The sequence below is a fragment of the Lampetra fluviatilis genome, chromosome 3, assembly GCF_964198595.1.
Source record: "Lampetra fluviatilis chromosome 3, kcLamFluv1.1, whole genome shotgun sequence".
NCBI classification, from domain to species: domain Eukaryota; kingdom Metazoa; phylum Chordata; class Hyperoartia; order Petromyzontiformes; family Petromyzontidae; genus Lampetra; species Lampetra fluviatilis.
In genome coordinates, this window is record NC_136277.1 from 32138757 (window position 1) to 32164738 (window position 25982).

General features: G+C 50.8%; 2 protein-coding genes across 4 annotated transcripts; both read right to left on the reverse strand.

The window, feature by feature from the left end:
- Positions 1-250: 250 nt before the first annotated feature.
- LOC144931020 (neuronal acetylcholine receptor subunit alpha-3-like) lies at positions 251-6497 on the reverse strand. 3 transcript variants are annotated; one of them, XM_078854888.1, is made up of 7 exons: positions 6453-6497; positions 5617-5809; positions 3980-4119; positions 3405-3449; positions 2672-2781; positions 1255-2311; positions 251-418 (listed from the first exon to the last, which is right to left on the reverse strand). In XM_078854888.1, exons 1-7 carry the CDS (start codon positions 6462-6464, stop codon positions 290-292), a joined length of 1686 nt encoding a protein of 561 aa, XP_078711014.1. In that variant the 5' UTR covers positions 6465-6497; the 3' UTR covers positions 251-289. The 3 variants fall into 3 exon arrangements, with proteins under 3 accessions (XP_078711014.1, XP_078711015.1, XP_078711016.1); XM_078854889.1 differs by lacking the exon at positions 6453-6497 and adding an exon at positions 6329-6411; XM_078854890.1 differs by lacking the exon at positions 6453-6497 and adding an exon at positions 6107-6148.
- Positions 6498-11774: 5277 nt separating this feature from the next.
- On the reverse strand, positions 11775-24392 carry LOC144931021 (neuronal acetylcholine receptor subunit beta-4-like). Its single transcript, XM_078854891.1, has 6 exons — positions 23813-24392; positions 21561-21706; positions 20814-20858; positions 18429-18538; positions 16307-17270; positions 11775-11931 (listed from the first exon to the last, which is right to left on the reverse strand). Exons 1-6 carry the CDS (start codon positions 23883-23885, stop codon positions 11791-11793), a joined length of 1479 nt encoding a protein of 492 aa, XP_078711017.1. The 5' UTR covers positions 23886-24392; the 3' UTR covers positions 11775-11790.
- Between the last annotated feature and the right edge of the window lie 1590 nt (positions 24393-25982).

Genomic DNA, 25982 nt, shown 5'->3' on the forward strand with positions numbered 1-25982 from the left:
CCCTGCAATCACTTGCTCATTACCACTGCAAGCGGAAGGGACTCCACTATTAGAGCTCCTCTCGAGGGTAATTAGCATACTAGTCCACATTGGCCAGATGCCTTAAATGAGGGCTTGGCGAATACAACTAAAGGGGGTGGGGGGTGGGGCTAGAATCGATTGCTCGTGCCGCCACTAATGATGCACTTTCAAAGGCATATGTGAGTTCAGAGGTCAAGGGATGGAGTCGTAGGGCACTTCTGTTTTGGTGGGGGGGGGGGGGGGAAGCTTGGTACGGTCGCTGTTCTCTTCACATGTCTTCCCCTGCCATGAGCGGCTGCAGGAAGAGCCCGGCCGTGCCGAGGATGCAGACCAGCACGAAGACCCACAAGAAAATGCGATCCACTACCATGGCCACATACTTCCAGTCGTCGCACACCTGCGCTCACACACACACACACACACGTGCAGAGAGAGAGAGAGCCAGAACCGGCATACAGAGGGATGGAGTTCACCAACGGTCTCGCAACATCACGGCTGCACGATGATACGGCTTCGTGCGCTGCATTTGTTTTCTTTTTAGGAAGAGGCAAAGGTTCAAAAGTGAAATCTCTGTTTTGTGTAGGCACGTGTGTTTATTCTGCTCTAATATTAGCACCTGTTCTCCTCTAAGCAATGTGACATTGTAACAAATAGCAGCTGTCCCATGAGGCGCTGATATTACCAAAATTAATGGTAATGCCAGAGAGTGGTGGCGCAGTGGTTAACACAATGCGGTGTGAACCCTGCGAACAGAGTCTGAGTTCTGGTCGCGATAAACATCAGCAATGAGTGATATTTGAAACTATGCTAGGCCACCTACCTTCACCAACTCACACAGACCACAATGGTGAAGTATGGCCACACAAGCCGCGTTACTGGTATTTACAGAATATTTAGTTTGCGGGTTTCTGGTAGACTGTCGCAGGCCTAGAGACAGGACTATAGAGGGTTTGGTTGTAGTGAAACTATATACAGCAACGCACTTGGTTTTGCAAAGTTATCCGCAATAATACAGATGCACTTCGCGCAAAAAAAGCGTTGATATACGGTGTTTTTTCTTGAAGACTTTGCTGTTCTTTCCTCGATTTTTCTGTAGCGTGTAGTCACTTTAAGATGTTTCTTGTTCATGTTTTTGTTTGTTACCTAATAAATGAAACTGGAACTGAAAAAATGAAAAGAACATTTCCATCCATAACAATCAAAAAAACACATTTGAAGGACGCATCCAGTCACCTCCTTGGCCTCGTCTTGAGTCCGCAGGTTCTCGGCGATGTACCTGACGCTGTCGATCACTTGTCGGATCTCGGGCGAGAGCAGGCAGAGGGCGAGCAGCGCGTCGAGCGACTCCGTGCTGGACGAGCTGGACAGCTCGTCCGACATCACGTCAGCCGCGCGCAGCCTCGGCAGCCGCACGGACGACACGGGCGCGTCCACGGAGCTGGAGGCCCTCGAAATGCCGCCGCTGTGGCAGCTGCTGCTGCTCGCCGCCGCCGACGACGACAGCAGCTCGCCGGCGCAGAGGCACGCCGGCTGCTGGTCGGCCTCCGCCACGACCGCGTCGGGCGACGCCGCCGTGCCCTCGGAGGCCTTGGGTCGCTGCAGCAGCATGATCTTGGGCAGCGTGTCGAGGAAAACTCGGCGCACCCAGTTGGGCATCGTGTGCGCCTCGGGCGTGCGGTAGTGCACGTTGAGCACGAAGATGGTGATGACGATGGAGAGGGTCACGAAGATCATGGTGAAGAGGAGGTACTCGCCGATGAGCGGGATGACGAGCGACGTGGAAGGGATGGTCTCAGTGATGACGAGCAGGAACACGGTGAGGGACAGCAGCACCGAGATGGACAGTGTCACTTTCTCCCCACAGTCGGAGGGGAGGTAAAAAACCAGGACGGTCAGGAATGAGATCAACAGGCAGGGGATGATTAAATTGATGGTGTAGAAGAGTGGAAGGCGCCGCACGTACACCGAGTAGGTAATGTCCGGGTATATCTGTTCGCAGCAATTGTACTTGATGTCGTGCTTGTAGCCTGGGACGTCGATGATGACCCACTCTCCGCTCTCCCAAAAGTCCTTGAGGTTGATCTTGGTGCCGACCAGCACCAGGTCGATCTTGGCCTTGTCGTAGGTCCAAGAGCCGAACTTCATGGTGCAGTTCTGGTAGTCGAAGGGGAAGTAAGTGACGTCGATCTTGCACGAACTTTTGAAAATCGCCGGCGGCATCCACATCACTGTGCCGTCGTACTTGAGCAGAGCTTTGGTCTTGCCTTCCACTTGGAAGTCTCCGTCCGCGCTGTCGAGGAGGGTTATTGTAAACAAACAAAGAAAACATGGCAAAATAATTACTTAGATTATATGGGTTAGAATGACACTGGACGTTTACATTTTAGGTATATCTTTCATATGTTTTTGGCAAGACATGCAATTGAATTTATTTGCTAGACATTGACTTGAAGATAACCCATTTTTGCCACAAGAAAACTTAAAAAAAATTATTACGAACCTCAGCGGGTTCTCTTCCCGTGACATAAATTGCATCGATCGACACGCATTGACGTGATGCAGTGTCTGCCAGGCAAGCCAATACATCAACAATTCCCCGCTTTATGGCGACATTTGGGTATCACGTCAACACAATTAACAGAGGCCTTACTTGTTGTACAAAACGATGTCTGGCTTCCAGATCTTGTCCGACGGCACTCGGATGTACTCCATGCCTTCGAATTGACCGGGGTTCCACTGGAACTTGTAGTCATTCCAAGTCTGCAACGAACAGAGATAAATGAAGCACAATGACGCACCGTAGAAGTGCACAGTCCGATGGAGACCGTGGTTACGAGCGTCTCGATTACATTTGCCGACATCGTTCGCAAGATACCGATTTCAAAGCCGTCTGTGCGGAACAACGCAAGTCGCGGTATTAATTGCTTTCTTTCGATGGGCGGTCGAAACGTTTTGAGAAATAAATATTTCAGCGCCAGGGTGAGCATCTTTGCTGTTGTAACCCTCTTCTTCTTTCTTTCGGTTTTAACAACGACAGATATTAATTAACTTACCCCTTTTAAACAGGCAGTGTGCGCACGTGAACAACGTTTTAGAACGTACTTGACTTTGTAAATATGGCGACATGAACGTGTTATACCGCGTGAACAGTGAATTGGCCCATCGAAAGTACAACCCAATTAAGGCTGCAAGGTTAGGCAAATGTTCACATTTAGTTGGAGCAGTTGAGCCACCGTTGGCCCAACGTTGGCCCAAATGTCCACGTTTCCTGGGAATATCCCAACATCAAGTTGGCGGGAGTAACCATTATCATCATTATAATTTCACTTTGAAAATGTATTGTCCGTACAAATATATGACGCTCACCGCGGAAAGAGACTTACGTGTTTAAGCCAAAGGTTTGTCGCCATTATTTGATTCACTTCATCCTGTAAAGGGAACAGGCACACTCGAATGTTCAGACGTTGCACGTACAACAACGAAACGTGACATGAATTCCCTGCCAGTTGATTGTGTACTTTTGAGATCAGATGAAAATAAGCATGTGGAATGTTGGGTTGGAGTGGTGACGCGTGCATTGCTTTATGAACTCGGCGATGCAAATTTGTTACTAATATCTGAACCAGTCCTGCACCCCCCTCCCCCACGCTGATCACCAACCAGCACTAACAAATGTGGTGAAATTCCAAGATCAAATGGTGGCCTTCATCCAGCACTGCATTGAATAAGGCCTCACTGTTGGGCTAAGACCTCCCTCACCTATCACCATCTTTCGTGGGCCTGCAACCTCACACTCTATCGAGCACCTGCACGCGAGACTATTTCACTGCTCCACCTCTTTTGTGGACGTACTCTCATGCGTATTCCCTCCTCGTCGACGCACAGCATGTCAAGTGTCATGAAAATTGCAACAACAACAAAACTGAATAAATGGACATGATCAGCTGTGAGTACTCACCAGCTTGACCAGCTGTGACATAGACACCTCAAATCTCACGATGACCGGATCGGACACGTTGAACACGGGTCGGATGTAAGGGTTGTAGCTCGCGAACAGAGTCTTGTACAGACGACTCGCAGCTTCTGATGCCCAGCACCCTGCACCAGCGCACACAGATCATGCAATTCATCTCACCGACATAAGTTCCCATTGCAGGCTTTATAGAACGCAATAATGTTGCTGCTCTGTGTCCATCCACCGCTGAACGAAGACCTCCCCACGTGCCGTTACGAGTTACTTGACCCATGCTTCGTCACGCGGGCGTGTGTGTGATGTCACAAGCGCCGTGGTGACGTCACCGTTACTTTGTGGATGGCGAATGGCGGCTGTCCGTCGTTGCTGTTGTAATGGCCGGAACCCAGGACATGGTTCAGACATTACTCGCCGCCGGTGTTAACTGTGGCCGGAAATCAAACTCAGGTGGCAAGTTTCACACTGAATAGGACAGTAACATAACCCCCACCCCACCCCCCTGCATCGTAACTGTGTTGTGTTCCTTCACAGTTCTAATTCTGTAGTCGCTGTTGTTTAACCCTACATTTCCTTTTGTTTTTAAACTGAACTGGTGTGTATTTCCTGGGTAGCTGGTTGACCTCAATAGGCCTGTGACTGACTGCCACCGTCACAGAGACAGAGATAGATACTGGATGTTGTGTGTCTGTGAGTAGAAATTAAATTTCCGGGTTGCTAGCGAGAGTTGAAAGCAAACCATGGATTCTCATCTCACCAGGTTTTTTTTAAGTGACAAATGACCTAACTGCGTATTCTGCAAGGCCTACTGCATTCCCCACAATCACAGTTCACGCATTATTCATTCAGTCGCGTGCGGTCGCGTGCACACGATGCCACAGAGATAGCCGCCGCGTGGCGTGCACACACGGCCCCCACACGAAAGCCAGTCGTTAACTCTCTCTCGTCGCCTCTCGTAACAGTTACGTAAGTGCGCGCGTCATCGACTGTCATTTCGTAAACATTCCGCGAGAAACCTTCATGCGGAGGACGGCTCAGCGAGCACCAGCCTTCGGCTGCTCTCCACCTGCCCACCATCCGTACACCCCCCCCCCCCCCCCCCGATACGAATATTTCGAAGCTAAATATGCCCCCCCCTCTCCCACCGCCGCCCCCACGCGTACCATGCATGACACGGGTTTCATTGCGCGTTATGCACGGAGACGATTCGAAGCGGATCCGTCCGAAACAGCTGCGGACATCGCTCCACGAAGCGCGCACGCCATCACAAGGACACTAACACAGCGACGCTCACAAGCCACGCTTCGCAGGGCCCCTCGTTACGATATTTGTGAACGGGGTTAAATTTTTTAAGGCATCGACCACCTTAGCTAACACCCCCCCCCGCCCCCAATGCAAATAGCAGTAACCGGGCCACGGACGCGCGCGACGAGAGTGCGATGCGCAGAGGCCACGGGGTGGTAGACTGGGAGAGCGAGCTGAGAGCAGGAAACACAGCCGGGGCCCGGACGACGCGAAGAACGACACGAGGAACGATGTAAGAAAACCTAAAACAAAAAAAAAACAACCTTTGCCGTCGGGGAACGAATCAAAACGTTCCGGTGCTGCGGTGTGCTGTCACTCACCATCCAACGTGCAGCCGAGCAAGCAGAGCATCGCTGCTGCCATTCGCGCCAGCGCCGTCATCCTCACCCACGCTTCGGCGGACGCAGCGGCCAACAATCCGAGGAGGAAGAGAATGGGGATGAGGAGGAGGAGGACACGGAGGCGGGATAGAGGATGCAGCGCCCGCGCTGATTGCGGCGAGACAACGGCGACCTGCGGGTGGGCAGCACGCGACGCCGAATGTGAATGTCGGTGGCAGAATTGTGTTGGAATAATATTAATAGCGTCCAGTCGACGGGATTATCGTGCGCTGCGTGAGCCGGAGGAGGAGGGAGAAAACACGCGAGGCTCCCTCGCTCGCCCTTGGCTCCCTCCGGGTCGAGTGATGGAGGGGATGCGATCGCTCGTGGAAGCTGGAGCGGGGGGGGGGGATCAGGATGAGCGCGATGCTCTCTTCCGCTTCAAGCCCCGCACCCCATGAGCCCCGTGGCCCCCCGCGCCGCCACTCACCTAGCCCAGCCAGCCAGAGTGAGCGCACCCCCCCCCCCCAACAACCCCCTCCGGGAGAGGCAACTCACCTCGATGCCCCCCCCCCACTCACCACCCTCGTGGACACTCGTGCCTCGTGCAAGAGAATCACTCATCGCGCAATCGCACACCGCTCACCCCCCCCTCCTCCCTACTCACCCCGCCACACCACCCATCCGATGGAAACAAAAAGCCCACACTCACCACATATCCTTGAACAACACCCTGACAACACAGGGCACGAATTTCGAAATCTGAGAATCATAGAATTGTCCCAATTCCTAGATTACCCTCACCACCCCGGCACAACTTAGAACAACAGCCTCACCACTCCGCGCATCCTAGAACAACACCCTCACCACGCATTTCGAGACCAGCCTCACCACACACACGCGCACACACACACACGCCCCCACAAGCAACGCGCGCGAGTAGAGGAAAACAAAACAACGCTCACCGCACGCACGTACGCACTCACCACCCCGCCCCCCTCACCTCGCAACTCACTCTTGGCGAAGCAGCAAACACCGCCAACCGCCCCCTTATGGCACGGGACCTCTGAGAGCCCCACTCCCGACCCCCCCCCACCCCACCCAGTACAAATTTAATCCAATTGCGTTTATGTAACCAGCGGGACAGCGAGCGCGCGGAGATTTACTGTCCGTGCTCGGCAGGGGAGGCGCGCGACGCAGGCGTTGAGTAAATTACACGGGGGGGGCTGGGACCCTGGACAAACCAAATTACCCGCAACGCGACCGATCTCGTCACGGAGCTCGCAAGCCATGCGGAGGGGGGGGGGGCTCGTGTCCGTAGTCCGCTGCGGGGGGCTGCGCTGTCGGCAAGGTGGGCAGTGCGCTGCGAAATCAATCGTTGTACTGCACTTATATGTCCCAGCGTATCTGCGCCCCCACACCCTGCTCCCACCCCCGACTTCCGCAACCACCGCATTGACCAGCGTGGAGAAGTGTGGTCAAATATCCCCCATGAACAACACGACACGAGACAGTTATTTTATCTGACAGTAGATTCACAAATGGGGTGTACAGTATATGTACACAAATACGAACTGGGATTTTTCGTGTTGTTTTCAATTCGTGGCTCCCGGTGATTCTATATTTAAAGTACATGCATTTCTCTTCTCGTGAATGTCACCTAATATATCACGTTCTCTATAGAAGCAGTGGTTTGGTCATTCCCTTAGAATTAACCCGGCGACTGCACTCGAAATCGAACCGTGAACCTGGTGGAAACTGGTTCACAGCAGCTCGATTTACAAGGTAGCTCTGCTACACTCACCCTGCCCTCCACACACCATCGCCCATCACACCATCACCCTGCAGAGCATCCACCGTCAGCCACCACACACTCCGCGCCCACTCACTCATCATCGCGCACAACATCATTCAGACCCTCACCCACCACCCGGCCTTTTTCAATCACCCACGACACGCTCGCCCATCACCGCATCACGCCATCACACCATCACCCCCACGCACACTAAACATGACCGTACACACTATCACGCAACACCCTAACGCAGTGGTTCTTATTCTGGGGTGCACGGACCCCCTGGGCGTGCGAGACATGCCCGATTTTTTTTTTGAAGGTAAATAATCGAAAAACAAATTAAGCACGGGCACGTAAGTACAACTCCTTTGTTTCATCAAGCCTATATATTTATGAACATTATATTGTATAAAGATGAAGAACCAAAGGGGAGCAAGGCTGCAGTAAATGTTAAGAACCACTGCCCTAACGCGTCAGCCACAGCCTCACCAATAATAACGCGATGCGCAAAACCTTCCGTCTCCGCAGCCTGCCCAGTGTTGCGAACGATCCGCTGAAGTGGAAATATTTCAATAGCACAATCGTCGTGAAAAGTGACGGAGGGCATTTCCGTTAATCCCTGATTTGACTAAAAAGCTCCACCACACATGAGCAACCAATCACTACGATGTCGCGTTATCTGTGAACCATGCTGTTATCGTTAGCGGGAATTTAAGATATTGTATGTTTTTCTTCATCCAGAAGTATTTCAAGGACGTCCTTAGATTGGGATGTTTGCTCCATTCCTTTGCAAGCAATGAGTGTTGGTTTGTGTATGACAGGGAGGGGGCCCCTTTCATCATTTGCACCATGGCCCCATGGCCAGCCACGCTAAGCCACTACTTAAGGGGTAAAATGAAATTGCTCGGCAAATGGTGGTAATTTCAATCGGGGTTGTTCGTGTCGTCATCTTATCGAATGACACGGGGTCGTAGGTCGGGCAGCAGTTGTCACTGTGCCAGTCTCACACTCTGTTTATTAATGGGGTTGAACAATTTCGGGCCGTTCCCATATGCCTGAACGACGCAACACATTGGGAGCCTTCATCCACGTGTTCATTATGAGCCAGGCAGCAAAAAAAATCCACGTGCATTGTGAACAAATCACAACTGTGCACCCAACGTCACTAAACAACTGTGCGTTCATCGACCACGTGTACCTTGGACAGTTGAGTTATAATTAATCGTAATGAGAATTTAGGTGATTAAATACAGGACACATCAAGCGACAACCAGACGCATGATTCTGCTCCGTCGTCGATGCTGCAGCTCAGAGCGTGTGTGCCACCTGCAATGGGTTGCAAAGCACAGCAACTCTGTCCACTGCTGGATGAAGGCCTCTTCTCCTCGCCTTTCAGTCAAGGGTGGAGGGGGGGTGTTTGACCGGACCGTACCACGCTGGTCAGTGCAGCTTGGTGAAACGAGTGCCCAAGGACCTCTTCAGATAGCCCCTTGCTACGGACGTTAATGCCGTGGCCCGGGAATTGTTAACCACTGCGTCGCCGCTCCACTTCGCAGTGCTTCTCCTGCATCTACCACGATGTATGATTTGAGCGATGAAGGGCGGTGCGGTAGGAGTCGCACGTTTGTGTGCGACCAAGCTTGTTTCTCGCGAGAAATGTCCATCGCAGCAGAACAATTGTGCAGTCCGGGAAAACCAGGACCATGAACAGCGCCCATGTGCGAAAGTCACACATTGCTCTGTCTTTCCAGGGTAAATTATTACACATTTTAATCCACAGTTAATTGCCTTAATTTGATGAATGGAGGCCGCCCATACGTATCCACAATGCGCATAACTTTTTCGTATAATCAGCGGATCTCATCAGCCACCATCAACATCAAAAGAGGCAATTTAACATAAGCTCGACTCTGGAATTAATTAATTGTAAAGCGAGTTCTACCCAGACCAGAGTCAAACTCTCGGCTCTTCATTACGCTTGCTTGACGGAGTGTAAAAGGTAAAGGTGCAGGACTGCAATTGCTTGTTCATGCCATTCTACAAAGAGGGATATTTGGCCTACTCTTCCATCAAACATCTTAAAATAGTTCTAAGTATCCCACACTTTACACCACCACACGAGACCTGCACGTTGAATGACATCATGTATTAAGTTGCGTGTGCTTTTAATCACGTTATCGCTCTTCTTCACATACCCACCCGCGGTGATGTCATGAAAGTCATATAATCCACACCACCACCACCAGTTGGCATGGGCCCCCGTGCAAGGAATGAAATAGGGTGGCCACTGTACAATTTTCCCTCCATAGCCCGGTGCATGGGCCACGAGTCCCGGTGCAGTTGCACCGCCTGCACACTCGACAGCTACGCCAATGGCCACACTGAATGTGCACCTGCTCCGATGACCATTGCAGGGGAAATTCGCCACGCGTCCGTGTACATTTCATGAGAAGTGACGTGTACCGAGAACATGACGCTGCATATAAACTGGTATGTGCCACCGTTGTATTTCCTTCAATGGATCATTCCCGATGCCAACGCGATCCCTCAAGTTATAGTAAAGTATCCGGTTTATAACAGAGCTCAGTACAGAGCGGATGGGCTCCCAATTATTTGGATCACGCATTCAAATTCCTTCCATGATCGACTCAGCCCTATCACAATCATCATCCCTCAAGGGTCAAAAATATGAGTACTGTACCGCCAAGGGAAGGCATCATACCTTTCTGAAAATTCAACACTAGTTGTCCTATGGATGAACATGCCCTCGTCACAATAACGTGGAATTTCAACTGCAAGCTTTGTTTTTTTCTCAAATGCCAGTTTAGATGCGCATCTCACAACGCACGTTTGAAAGAAGATGGCACATTGTTTCTGAATTTCAAACAATTACGGCCTCTTATCAGATGATAAGGAGGATGGCGGCCCCATGTGCTTGTGCTCACGTCTGTGCAATGTGCAGGGAGGCTACGTTGTGGGCAGCAGAGGGCAGTGCAGAAAAACATCCATTGTTGTGCTGTACTTGTATGCTCCAACGTCTATCCCCTACCCCCCGACTTTACAAGCGTGCTGAAGTATGGTCATAAAACCACCACCCCTCCCATGACCCCAGCTGCTTGGAAAGTCTCTCATCCAGCAGCGGAGAGGAGCGGGTCACGTGCAATGCGGCTGTGTTGTGTGCTTCAGCTTAGCCGGAACAGTCCGGATGAGTGCTCCGGACATCCATCTATCCTTACTCCATCACCACGATACGTTTAGCACCATGATTATTTCATCACCATGATTATATGAATGCAGTGCTGGGTAGTGCCTTAAATGGACGATTCCCTAGTTCAAGCCAGCCATAGCAGCATTTCTCGGTAAAATATCCAACGGGAAATTGTCCCCAGTGTGTGTAAAGGACATGCATACATGTACGTTATTTCTAACCACAACACCCGCCATTCGCCACTAGGTGTGGGTGACGACACCACGGCGCTTGTGCCAGGCCAGGTGCACTTTGAGGCCACGTGACATCTCGAAGGCTCGCTGTATATACAAAGACACACACACCAAGCCTGGCGGGAATGAGAGTGGTGGTTTGCCTCGAGTTATTTATGACTCTCTGCTGAGAGTGTCAGCTCGTGCCGGCGTTCAGAGGCTGCTCAGGGTGCGATCACGATATCGGCTTCTTCCTCACGAGTCCCACCACGAGTGACTTGTTAGACCAAACACACAAAAAAACTACTTCACACTGGCATGGGTCAGATGTGCGTGTTTCGAGCACAGGAACAACCGAGAGAAGTTTGGACAAGGCAATTATTATTGTACCGTTACTATACCGTTAGTTGTATATTTTATATTTTTATACCAGTGGCGCGTTTAACAGTATCCAGAATAGCTTTCGAGACGATCTAAGATGCTTGTTCATTATATGTTCTATTCAGTTGTCGTTAATTGTTGCAATTTTTATGATTACCATGGTATATCTCTTCTGATTAAACCACAGCTTTAAATATATGTATATATTGTTATAAACTGTACAAAATAAGTGATTGCACTTTAAAAGTAAATGTACATAAAATTACAATTGAAACCGCTGTAAGAAGTACATTTTGTCTCGGCAGTTCAATAAACACGATATACCACGTGGTACGCTCGTATTTGTGTAGCTTACATGAATTTATTTTTGTAACTTTTATATAAAGCTGGGTTTAGAGAAATGTAAAGTGATTACAAATATATCCATATACATAAAACGTATAAGTGGCGTTTGGTATATTATGGGCAATTCAGTCATTTGCAAAGGTGTCGGGAGAGAGCGGCTATGAGACGGCTGTTGTGTGCTGCTGAGTGAAGCCCCCCCCACCACCACCACCACCACCCCGTCTGTCTAATAGCTAAGCGATGGTTGGGGTCGTGTAGTTCTGAAACAGCGGCTGCAGGAAGAGGCCCACGGTCCCCACCACGCACACCACCACGAATATCCACAGGAAGAGGCGGTCGATCACCATGGCGACGTACTTCCAGTCCTCGATCACCTGCACAGAAGAATGATAATAAAGAGAATAAAGTACCCGGCAATCACGTGACGTTCGGCCAACGGGCGACATGTGGTTGGAAACGTTGAATGAACGTTCCATGTTTAGTTGGAAGACGTTGTATATGATGCGGTCAGTGTAGATAAAAGTGATTCCAATCAAAAGCCCACGCAGTTTAAGCTTGGATTATTGTTTTCCAAAGCAAAGTTGTTTTCTGATATGTGAGTTGATGCAATCCCTTTGTCAATCTACTGCTGGATGAAGGTCTCCCCGTGTGATGTTGCTCATGCAGGTTGTTTGAGCATACTTCACCATGCTGGTCAGTCCGGGTTTGTGCGCAGGATGCCCAGGTCAGGTTCAGATATTACTCGCCACTGATGATAGCCGTGGGCAGATATCGAACTCAGATTGCCAGCTTCACAGGGCAGTGTGTTAAACACTGTTCCACCTTTACATGAGTAAATGGTAGTTCCGTAATTAACTTTATTGGTCGAATTATTCTGATCAATGTGCAATGGTTTATATTCAAAGGCAATTATGATTCGTTGGATTTAAAAGCTATCTATAATGTGGAACCATCGACTGAAGTTCAGCAGTTCATACTCGTCTTAATTCCATAATGTGAAAGTGGTCTCTCATCGTAATTATTCTAAATATGTGGATATTGTGTTTGTTTAGCCTGTGAAAAGTGCTGTGTCGTCAATATATATTACAGGGTGCCATAGTTTTACTCCGAGCCTTATGTTGGATTATTCCCATACATCCTATGGAATCTTGAAGACAAAAAAATCCCTATGTAAAATTAAAACGAAGTATGCCAATCCAGCAGTGGATCGACCATATCGTTAACCACTCTGTCAACGAAGGAATATCATAACTAAACACACTTTCTCCTGAAGCACTATCATGGCAAGCAGACTTACACTGGTATTTAGCTCATGAACATATTTCCATGAGCATGAGCTAAATGCCATGGAGGAAGCTGGTGATGTATGATGGGCACAACGTGGCTTCTCTTAAACGCCAATGGCTCAGTACTTACATTGGTTTGATTTTTTTTTTAAAGTGCACCACGTGTTTTAAAAAATATTCTATTTGCACTTAATTATGCACAGATTAGATTTACAGCGGCGCCGCTGCCATGCAATGTCTGTATAAATATTTTAAACGCGGTCGACCTTTTCAATTTCAACCCGTGTCATAAATTCATGGCGGAACGCACCAGCGCCACACGTAAGGGCGTATGGACCCGTCCCGTCTCCCACTGAACCATAGCCTGTGGTGGGTCCAGTGCACACAGTCTGTCTTTGCCTCACCGCTCACGAGAACGTGGTGGCCATGACTGAGTTTTACCGTGATGACGAGAAAAACTAAAAAGATGCCGCAACTTTGGTGCCATCATTATCCTGGCCACCAACATGGCCGCCTGTGGCCGAGACAAAATGGAAGTCGAACTTGGTTGAGGGTGGTGACGTTTGGCCCGTCGTTCATAAACGGACATAACATTTGAACTAATTACTGTTTCACAAATTAAATATAGGTTTAACCAAAAGATATTTCATTCAAATCATGCAATACTGATTCTATATAACTTAATCATGAGGATATTTCATACGGGGAGAAATAGGTACTTGTGGTTTTTTGTTGTTTTTTGAATGGCAGCTGTTAAGATATAATTAACAATCCAGATAGGTTGGCAGTGCATAATCGACATATTTCATTAACCTTTTCCTCCAAAAATAAAAATTTTAATACTCGCTGCATTCATGTCAATTATATCTCATCAACCCCGCTGGCCTATTAACTTGAACGCCCTCTGTTGGCTGATACAGGATCATGAATATTCCCATAATACCCGGCGCCATGATTATATATTTTTGTCGTGTGTCCCAAAAATATATATTTTTTTAAATCGCGAATTTCTGCGTCACATTGAGTTACCCTTTTGACCCGAATCTCTTCACAGGTGACACGTGATTCGACGATGCTCCTGCGTTGGTCGTGGAGCACAATTAACAATACACTCAACACATTCAATAAACACTGCGGCCATGTTTTGTGTTATTGACGAATATTGAGTGGACTCAAAACAACATATATATTTTAAGGCCACAGTGTTATTGGCGAATGTGTTCAGTCCTCTTCATATGTAGATGGAGGGATTCTGTTTGATCTAACATGAAGGTGACCGCAACCGACGTCAAGGGCTAAAGAGCAAACAATGTACCACACATAGCGGAGTCTGCTCATAATAAATCACCATTCGAAAACCAACATTTTCGAGTGTGGACACTCGATAATAACAGCCCATGGGTTGTTCGGTTTCAGTCATAGGTTTGGCTCATCCTGAAGTTCAAAATGCAACTTCAACAATCCTCATCATCAGTGAACCAAGCCACGTGGCGTAGGGTACGAGGATATACATATGGACACACAGGGGCCTCCGAGAATCTGCTAGGGGCGTGCAAACCCTGTGCAAAGCCGCCTCGATCTGTAATCAATCCTGACCCCTATTGTAATCCACACCCCCCAACCCCCCCCCGTAAATCCTCATGACCGCCCAGCCCCCCGTCGTCCCCCTCTGTGCACGCACCCCCCTTATGAAGCCACGCACGTGTGCGCAATCTTTGAGGAAAGATCCAAGCTTTGCTGGGGGATTTCTTTGCAAATGTATTTTCGCCCACTCGCAGGGCATGCTCGACTCCAGCTATTGTTATACGCAAATGTCGCCTTTAATTAAAAACGAGAAGGGAATACCATCTCGTAGAGAAGGAAGAATGAACGTCTGCACGGTGGGTGCGTGTACTTTTTTGCGTATGAGCTTTGAAACCGGCGACTTGAGTTCTGAGTTCGATTCCTGGCCAAAGGTTTACATCAATGGCGAGCATTTAAATCGGTGCTGGGCCTCCCCTAAGTCAACTCAGGCTACACATGTGTGTGCACATATCAGCACTGGGGAGACAAAAGCGACCGCACATAGTGGTAGCCACTTACCGCACTTAAGAGGCTCCACTGGTAATCTTTGACAATGAATATTCTCTTGGCATCAGAGAAGTATTCCAAACATGTGGCACTGCGATTCACGCTCTCAGCAGGTCAGAGGACGTAACGTCATAAATACTGCACGCTTTGACAACTGCGCTAAACAACTTTGTAATGTTTCTTCTGGTGTGAAATACATTTTAATGCAATAATTTACTGCCCCTTGTCAAATGACTGCTGGGGGAAAGCCTCCCCACGACGGGCTGGTGATGGGGGATTTGTTTGACCATACTTCGCCACTGTCGTTAGCCGTGGCCGCGAATCAAACTAAGCCGGGTTAACGGAAGGAGCGCGCTCACCACTACGCCACCGCTCCACCACTCCACTGCCTGCTTTGCCCTACACTTTTTATCTACGTGTATTCTGAACTTCATTAGCACCATACGTAACCAACCGTGCTCATCGGAGGTGAAACACACACGCAAATTATTAGATCTGTAAAAAAAGTGCCACTGTATCTTACCCGAGGCTCTCTTATCCACACTGTATTCTAAGACGATTATTAATAAAAGGATGGCGACGGATGAGTTAAAACATTTACTTAGTTTGGTGCAATGTGCCGTGCGGTAGAACTGAACACCGTGAGCAGGTCGAGCACACCAAGAGTTAATCGCGAGAGTGAACCCTCACGCGTGTTAATTACTACTTTATGCGAACCGGCAGAAATTCATTTAGAGCGCTTGACTCAACCATTGGAAGGTTGCCAGGTTAAATACCGGTCAGGTGTCGGGGGTTACCTCAACCTATCATCACTTAAGGGTGTTAAAAATCGGGATCAATTTGCGATAATTCCACAGTAGTGGTCTTATCGATATTCTTGCACCCCCCCCCCCCCCAATTTGAATGGCTGCCACTAGCTTAGGAGCTGCCGTCAGAGACGGGAGCCATGCCCGTTGTGAGTCTGCGAGTGTTACAAGAGCCCGATGCGGGATAGTAACTACGCTATGATGGACTCGTGGTGATTTTGTGCTTTCTAAGCTCACGAATTGCTTGCGTAAGCAATCGACGACGGTGTCGATTCACGCGAACAACAGAATTGTACGTCGTGGGTGCACGTGACTCGTTCCGAATAGCCAATGGCCGCTGACCAGCGTGCTGAAGTTGTGCTCAAAACCCCGCCCCTTTACCCTGAACGGCGAAGAGGAGTCCTCGTCCACTCACGGACCCGAAGCGTCGGGGAGGGGGTGGGCGTTGGGGCAGGGAGGGGCTACCCCCCCTATTGTAACCTCAGCCCCCCCCCCCAATTATATTTCCACCCCCAATAAACAAGGTCACCCTGCTGCTGTGCGTGTGCACGTGAGTCGACGTGGGTGTGTATGCGAGCGGCGCGTACGCTCTGGTCTTCGTCCTCGCTGCGCGTGTGGTCCGCGATGAACCTGACCCCGTCCACGGCTTCCTGCATCTCGGGCGTCCACTTGGACGAGGTGCGGAACCTCAGCTCGGAAATGTTCCGGAAGGGGCCCGAGAGGTCCTGCATTTTGAAGCCGTACTTGTTGGCGGACGCCGGGTTCACGAAGCAGGCGTCCGCACCCTCGCCGTGCACCTTGCTCGCGAACGAGGCGCCCAAATGTTTTTGTCTCATGCGGTCGCGTGCCGAGCTGTTCTTGGGCCGCTGCATGAACAAGAGCATGGGCAGCTTGTGCAGGAAGACCTTCTTGACCCAGTTCGGCATGGTGTGCGTGCTCGGAGATCGGTGGTGCACGTTCAGGACGCAGACACTCGTCACGATGGAGAAGGTGACCAGCACCATGGTGAACATCAGGTATTTGCCGATGAGCGGGACGTCCAGGGACGTGGGCGGCACGATCTTGGAGATGAGCAGCAGGAACACGGTGAGAGCGAGCAGCACGGATATGCACAGAGTCATCTTCTCGCCGCAGTCGGACGGCAGGTAGAAGACGAGGATGGCGAGCGAGGTGATGAGCACGCACGGGATGATGAGGTTGATGGTGTAGAAGAGAGGTTTTCTCTTGATGATGAAGTCGTAGGTGATGTCTACGTACGCGGGGTCAGAGGGGTTCTCGTTTTTGCGGCCGGGCAAGGACACGATGTCCCACTCGCCGCTCGGAGTGAAGTCGTCCATCGTGGCGAAGTCGTTCTTGAGCACCAGGTCGATCTCGGTGTGGTCGTAGGTCCAGGAGCGAAATTTCATGGTGCAATTCTGCTGGTCGAACGGAAAGTGCTTGACCTCGATCTTGCAGGCACTTTTGTAGATGGCAGGCGGCAGCCAAAAGATGCTCCCGTCGTAGGAGAGCACGGCGTTGGAGTAAAATGACACCTCGTACGTGCCGTCAGCACTGGAACAGAGACACGCGAACGTGTAAGCTCCCCCCCCCTCCCCCGAGGCGTTATCTGTATTATTACAGCACTACGATTACTGCTGCATTGCTGCTCTGGTCCTGCTGTTAAGGTAGGAAAAAACCGAGGCGGTGAAATTGCGGGAAAAGGTTAATGCCACCAGGCCAGTCGGAATGCCTGGTCTGACCGCCGTCGCTAACCCCTAATCATTCCCTAGGTTTGCGGAACAACCCATGAACACGCCCATTACTCCCCCCAATCCTCCTCTCCTTCTTGCACCCCCCCTACCCCCCCCCCCCTTGGGCCCCCCACACCAACCCTTTTCCGGAAGGATACTGCATGGGGACCGTTGGCCAATTAATTGTTAGCGAAAAAAACATTTGCCAAACTACTTGAAGAAAACCCACCACCACGTATCGACGTGGAGATGGAGCGATGAAATCAGCTCGCGTGCAGGAGCTTCGTGGATTACTGCAACTCGGGATCGTGAGAAATAGCAACGGCTTTAGGGGGTGGGGACGCGGAGACGCCTTCATGCAGCGGTGCATTTATCGTGACTGATGATGATGATGATGGTGATCCTCGGGGAAAACATCGCACGTGTGTGAAGATCAGCAGACTAAACTAAACATTTTATTCTACCAGGTAAGGCCAACTGAGCTGTATAGCTCTTTTTCAGGAGCGACCTGGCTTTCACAAGTGACGGCTCAACGAAGTGGCTCATCGCGTGGAAAAGTATAGAGGCCCAACACTCTAAACACTGTGATGTTGATTCTACACGTGGAGGGAAAAAACCGGAGGATCCCGAGAAAAATCCACGCGACCACAGGGAAAACACGCAAACTCAAAATATACATGCGCCAAGGTCTGGATCGAACCCACGACCTCCTGCAATACCAAGCGAGGTAGTTAATATCTCACCAACGTGACGCGACCCAATGGTGTAACCTGCACCGTGCAGGCGAGGGAGGGAGGGAGTCAGGGATGGAGGGGAGGCGGAGAGTCTCATCCGATACGAACTCCAGTGTGCTTCGTAGCGACCACGTGGTACGTGCACTGCCACTGGTACAGAGCCGGTCCGAGATGAAAAGCATCAAACTGCCGGCGCGTCCAGGAGTCGGCCGACCTTGCGCGCCGCGACTCGCGTCGATACTCACTTATTGTAGAGGACGATATCGGGCAGCCAGATCTGCCTGGAGGGCAGCCGCACGATGTCTAATCCGTCATAATCATTCGGGTCCCACTTGAGCCGGTAGTCAATCCACTCCTGTAAACAGCAAGGTCACCGTCAGATTGCATTCAAAGTGCGAGAGAACGGAAACAAGTAAGGGGAGTTGCCCCCCCCCTCCCCAAACCATCCAAGACCAAAGACAAAGACCCCCCGTATAGCCTTAACAGACTGTTGGGGCAAGTGCTGTCAGCGAGTAGCACCTATGAAGGCCGGCACGGCACACGATCGCGAGGGTGGACAGCACCACGCCCGGCCGCCTTTGTTTCCCTAGTAGCAACGTGTATACACGGCACCAGGTGCTCATTTGAAGCTGGGCTGAGCTAGGCGGAGGCCCGGGATTGGTTCAGATAATCGTCACTCGTGTTGGTCGTGAGTGAGAATCGAACTGGGGTCGCCGAGTTCGTAGCGCAGCGCGCTGACCGCTACACCAACCCCCCCCCCCCCAACTTCCTCCCCGCAAGTGATTTGTCTGCTCAAACGCCACATTATTATGACGAGTGCGAGTACATCCACAGGGATAACCTCTGTTGACTTGCCACAAAGTGTTGCTAGTTTTATCGACCACCCACGGATGACTGGTTAAGTTGAAAGTCGATCTCCTACCGTGGTTTAACGTGTGTGTGTGTGTGTGTAACTCACCAACACCTGTATATTACCCCACCTGTCTCAATGTACGTAGTAACTCCTCCCATCAACGCTCTGACGCGTGTCCCCTATATCCTACCAGGCCGCGTAATAAAGTTACGCATGGACATCAAGTCGTCCCTATAACCTGAGCACTGTAGTGAAGACTGCAGCACATAACGTCGAATCGTCCATTCACTGCCATTAGGATAAACAAGTCTATTTCTTTTTTGATGTACCATAATATAATTCAATTGCCGTGTGCATTATTGATGAAGCAGTAATTTATTATTGTATATAGACTATAAACACACCAGAAGCAGATAAAAGGCTTTGAGGCAGGGCACAAAACGTATGTACAGGCCATCAGCTGCTCCACAATTGCCCAATATAGTCTATATCCTTAGCATTATTACACTGCATATATTATTAAGAGTATCATCAGTGTGATCATCATCAGACATCATTAATCTACTGCTGGATGAAGACCTTTCTAAGCCTCAGCCACATATCACGATCCTGTTGATGTCGTAATCCACCCAAGCAACTGCCTACGAACTCTGGTATCGTGACGTTAACAATCTAATATCGGAATATCATACCAATTGTCTACGATCATATGACCCTAAATGTGTCCAATCTCATCGGATCGAGCCTGGTTAGTACTTTTGTGTTGGTTTGGGATGCGAGGTGGCCAGGAGATTGAAGCACAGAATTGGATGGAATCCATCTGTAAGGAGCTTTGTTGGATGCGTGGTGGGTTGTCTCTGCCTGCTCAGGATTCCTCCCACACGCCAAAAACTAATTTATGGCATTGGCCAAACATCCCAATGTCCTCATTCAAAAAAACTGAGCCTTAATGCACAATGAAGCTTTCCTGGGTAAATTCAGGGCGGTGTTATTATTAAACCGTGGGCTCAGAAGGTCGAATTAATCCCTGACCCCCCCCCCCCCCACCGTGTTCTCTGTGAATGAACACCACGTGCAGAGCCGCACGACTCAGTAGGAAGTCAACGGTCATGAAGTGGAATGAACTTGACGCAGCCACGAGCGCGTGAAATTTCCCAGCATTGGCACAAGTTACCAAGAATGGTGGCACATATGAAACACACACTGGGTATGCGATGAAACCATCCTTAAAATAATAACAACATCGTGCAAAAATGTATTAATTTGAATTGAGTAAACAACCCAAAGTAGCACTCGCATGTTACAATTACGTTATTGTAATTATAAAGATTTAAGTTCCAAATGTATCGTCTCCTCTATTTAACCAGGGGTTGTAAACAAAGCCACTGAGGCACACGTAACAACCATTGCCTGCGTGCGTCTCAATGGGTTTGAGTTAATCATCTCCTGGTCAAATACGACACCGTGACTTTTTGACACGTTCCAACTCCTAGATCCGGTTTAATTCATTGCTCCTCGAAGCGTTTTTATTTTTTGGTCCGTGAACGTCCATTATTCTCACACCAAAAGACACGGCGGTCTTTGGTTCACGGGCGATTTGATGATCTGTACCCCCAAAACCCCAACATCCCTCACCCCCGTGCGATTCACCGCGCTGAGGACGGGGATTGTGGGCTGCCGAGCCACTCGTCACCATACTGCAGCGGTGGCAGCGCTACCCGTGTGGTGTGCACAGCGACAGTGTCGATGCGCCGCAGAGAAGCACCGTGGGTCTTACCTGGGTGAGCCAAACGTTGGTCGTCATGATCTGCTCCCTTTCGTTCTAAACGTTGCGACACAAAATTACAATTGATGACGCAACGCCGAGCAACGCGGCATGCACACGCGTGCGCTGCTAAAGTCGCCCGTCGGTCAGTCGCGTACACTCAGAAAACAAATGCAAGTGCTTTTTTCTGTAATTCCAAAATGTACGATAATTGAATTATATATTGTGGGTGGGAGGCGGAAGGTGGGGGGGGGGGTAAGTGGAGGAGGTGTTGTTCTGGAGGGTGAATGTAGGTGAGACGGGAATACTTATTGGAGGAACAGAACCGTGACATTTTACTGGCAAGGACTTCCCACCTCTGGAGTAAATCATACCGCAGACACACTGTACTACCACAATGCTCTTTCGAAGAGAGATAATCACGAAATTACATTTCATATAATGGTAAACGAATAAATATCAGATAAACACGCGCGGGTTCGAAGTACGTCGGTTTAAAATTCACGTTTCATTAATGAGTATCGATTATGTCATTCGAAGACGTGTAAGCATTCTCGGCCAATTAAAATATAACACGATCTATATAAACTTTGCAGACAGCACGTGTGTTTACTGAATCGAGCCAAAGCCTATAACAGCGAATTCGACCACCCATGGGTTTCTCAATGAGATCTTGGCCCACGAAAGAAAAAACGTAATTTTAAAATCTCTACTCGAGTACAAACGGTGGGGGGTGGGGGGTGTGGGTTGGACACTCACGACATTGATGAGCTGGGACAGGGAGACTTGAAAGGTGATCGTAACCAGCTGCGAGTTATTGATGGCCGGGCGAATGAGTTTGTTGTATCTGTCTGGCCGCAGCAGATAGTCAACGAGCCTTTCCTCCGCCTCTGATGCGCCAATGCCTTCACAAATCACACGAATGATAAGGGCACACGTGCATGAAGTCATATACAAACACACACAGACACACACGGACCTCATTTCCTTCCTTCATGGCTTTACAAGACAACCAGAACCTACTGACCCGAGCGGGCACGTAGCTCACGTGATGGCGTGGGCCAGCATCACGCACGCCCGGCCGCCTTTGTCTCACCGGTGCTGATGCTCATGGCTATTTTATGTCACACAGGCACGAACATCAGTTGCCTTTAATATAAATGCATGTGTGGTATTGCAGGAACACGATTTCGTGGTAACGGCTGAGCTTAAAGCTCCGTGAACGTTTCAGCTGGTAATACAGGGTGCTTCAACAAAATACGTTAACGCTTCTGAGAATTTACAACGATACCACGAGAAAATGTGTCTCCGGGCTCTGGAGACCACCTGGAGAAGATTCCAGGCACGCGTTTACAATGATGGCGAACAAGTGGGAGACTATTTGACTTTTTTTTTTAAATGTTGAAGCACCCTGTACATTTGACGAGAGTAATATCGTACAATCCTTCGTCAATCAACTGCTGGATGAAGGCATCCGCACGCATAGGCTGGTCCATTGGGGCTGTTTGACCATACTTCACCACGCTGGCCATTGCCGATTGGTTAAAGGGCGCGCAGAGGGGAGGCGAGGCGGGGGGGGGGTGGTGTCAGAATCGATTCAGATATTTCTCGCCACCTGATGTCAGCCGCGACCGTGAATCGAACTCGACTGGAACGCGTTCATAACGCAGTGCGTGAACCACACCGGTGTATTCCTCGTAAAGGGAATTTTATCGCTTTCGTAATGCACACACACACACGCGCACACGTCACGCATTGCTTGTATAATTACTACAGAGGACAATTAAAAAAATGAATTCCCCTTCGAGAAAAATTTCCAGGGACATTTACAAAAAAAACGGATAGCCCGCGACAAGTGGCTGCACGCAGGATAATTAATTGATGAAGACGCACACAGCACATGAGCAGTTTGATTCTTGTTCACCGATGCTCTCACGGTCGCGTCCAAAATCGTTCTCCCTTTCACGCTTTTGCTACCGGAGCGACTGAAACGTCTCTCTCCGACAGGTCCCGGATTCCTGATGATGGCGCAATTCATGACCCTTTCTCCCATCACTCAAATATCAATTTCACATACACAAGACAAAGACCCCCCCGTCTAGCCTTCAACAGACTGTTAGGGCAAGTGCTGTTCACGAGCACACGTGAAGACCGGGACGGCACACGAGGAGGGCGGGTTGGTTGGCTAGCATCTCCCCAAATGCTGATGTTTTTACTACACACCCCACCGCGTACTCATTTAAGGCTGAGTCGACCTAGGGGGAGGCCCAGCACCAGTTCAGATATTCGCCGCCGATGTTGTTGGCCGTGAGTAGGGATCGAACTCGGGTCAACGGGTTCGCAGCGCTGTGCGCTAACCACTCCGCCACCGCTCCCCACTATTATGACACGCGCGCGCGCGCATACATGCACACAAAAACGCACTATGGGAAATGAGTCATCTCGTACATTGTGATGGAAAGAGCGTCACGCAGCGGTTTATCATCGGGCGAAACGTGCAAGAGCACCACACATTGCGCGTGCATCGCAAAGGTCGTGGTTTATCAGTGATCCGGGATGTAGACTCGCCGGGTCTTTGAAGTACATAATCTTTTTCACACAGCCAGACAGATCGCCTCTGAGGCAGCGGCAGCAGTAGCGAGCACCCCCACCGACACCACCGCGTGAGCCGGGGTTGTTCTGGGGCATATTGCGCGATATCTGGGGCCAAATTATCGTGAAACCCAGCGACGTTTGCGTGCAGCGCTTCGCAAAACCTGGTCCCCTTATCTCGACGCGTTCATTCCCCCCCTCGCTTATAACGCCACACGCTGAAGCGGCACGCGACGGCACACTCTGGGTGCAGGCACGGGACGCGAACAAAACACGCCGGCTTGGACAAACAACAGCACTCGTTAAAGCAAAAATGAAGAGTACTATCGTAAACGCAAAATCCAACACGCTCAGCAGACAACGCACGCGCGTAGCCCGGCGGTGAATGAAAAATCGGCGAATAAAGAAAGCAGACTTACGTTCGAGGGCGAACGCAAAGAGTACGTGGACGAGGAGTAGCAGCACAGGCGGCCTCTTCCGTAAATTATCCATCGTCAAGTGATCTCGCCGATGTGCAATTCAGCCCCGCGCCGCTCGGCGTAGACACGCGTGGTGTCCCTAGGCACACATTCGAGTTTCCAGCGTGCAATGTGCCCGTGGCATCATCCTCCTGCTCCTCCTGCTCCTCCGCCTCCTCTCAGCACGAGTCCCGGAGAGGAGACGATCGACGGAGCGAGAAGACCAGGTCGGGCGGGTGTGAGTCGGAATAAGTTCACCCGCATGCCTGGCGGCGTTCCCAGTTCGATGCTCGGTGGACACCTCGATGGCTCCTCTAGGGCTCGACGCCGGACGAACGCATTTCGGGCGCGACCAACAGCCGAGAAACGCACGCGTGCCGCTCCGCTTGGAGCACTGGGAGAGATATCAGCTTAACCAACAGGGCGGCCGGGTGCTAGCACTTACGAGTGACTACACGAGAGACACCACGATTCCGCAGCAGCAACAACAGCAAAACAACCACACACAACACAACCAACCTAGCTACCCTCCCACCTACTCTTCCCCCTCCTCCCTCCTTCCCCACCGACACCCCCCCACCGCCCTGCCACACACTCCCCCCACACGCCACCAAAACTCACTCGACACGTCCTAAATTCGCGGGCGCCAATGCTCGCTGTGACGCTCAATCAGAAATCAATTTGAGAGGCTCTCGCCGCTGTCGATGGCCGAGAGTGATTTTTTTCGCCGCGCCCCCCTCCCCTGGTCACCTTGTCCGTGCGCTCGCGCGCGCCGCGCATTTAAGCTCGGAATTAGAACGCGGAGGGGAACGGATCGAAGCTCACGCGCGCACCCCGCCTCGACACAGGTAGCGGCGTGGAGAGAGAGGAGAGAACGAGGAGGGGAGGGATGAGGAGGAGGAGGAGCGAGCGAGCTACAAGTCCGGACGCAGACACAATGCGACGTAAAGGGCGACTCGGCTCTACTCGAAGCGACTCGCGAGGTCGACACTTTGGGCAGGAATCGCAGACGCGCGCAACGTCAACTCCCTCCGCTCCCTACCACATCTACCCCCCACCCGTCCCACCCCCTTATCTCCGGACGAGCTGTCTGCCTGGCGCTGGAAGAGCGCAGATATTTTCTCTCCCTCTCTCCCTCTCTCTCTCTCCGGGGTAACCGGGCGGATGGATGAGAGCGCGAGTGAGAGCGAGAGAGAGCGAGCGACACAGAGAGAGGAGAGGAAAGCGTGCGGCGGGCGGGAGATCAGGAGGGAGGGAGATGACGGGGGGAAGAGGAAGGGGAGGCAGCGCTACACCGCCCCCATCCCAGCGGCTCCATCCCCTTCTGCCAGGAGCATCGCACGGAGATGGCGAAGATGATGTTGCAGCTTGTCGAATGATGCTGTTGCTTGGCGGCGAGGATGAGGTGCGCGCGGGCGGGCGCGCGCGCGCGCGGTGCTTGAGCCCAAGGCGCGCGCGATGCCAAAGTTGTCGTGAATTCGCTGGAGACGCCGAGTGGGTGCACAGCGCGCGCGTCTCTCTCTCGCTCGCTCTCTGCACGGACCCCGTGAGCTCGCACGGAGCTGCGCGCGGGTCGTGAGCGACCCCTCGCTGGCGCGTCCACGATCACCGTCGTCATCAATGCAAGGCGGAGAGGCCAGAAAGGAAAGAAGGGAGGGGGGTGGGAAGGGTTCGTCGGCTGGGCAAGAGCGCCTCTGATGAAAGCCTCGTTATTAATCTGGCAGCGTGTCATAAGATGCCGATAGCTCGTAGTTGTCATTTTTTTAATTGTCGCCGTCGTCAAAATCGCCGTCATCATCACCACCGCCGTCATAGCTATCAGAAATCATTATCACAATCCTAATCGTTGTCATCGTCATTGCCATCAACGTCATCACCTTTTTCGTTGTCTTGATCAAGAATCATCGTCAGCATCATCATCATCGTCATTATCGTAGGTCCGTCGAAGACGCAAGGTTGGGTGGAGTGGGGGGGGAGGACTCTTCACATCTTCTGCACCCCCGCTTGACCCTCACGCAAGAGTAACTTTCACTCACTCACTCGCTCACACGGTGCGTGTTCACACGTATGCGACGTCACGTGCGTGTGCTATGGACCGGTAAACGGATAAATATTGGCCAACGCTTGGCCA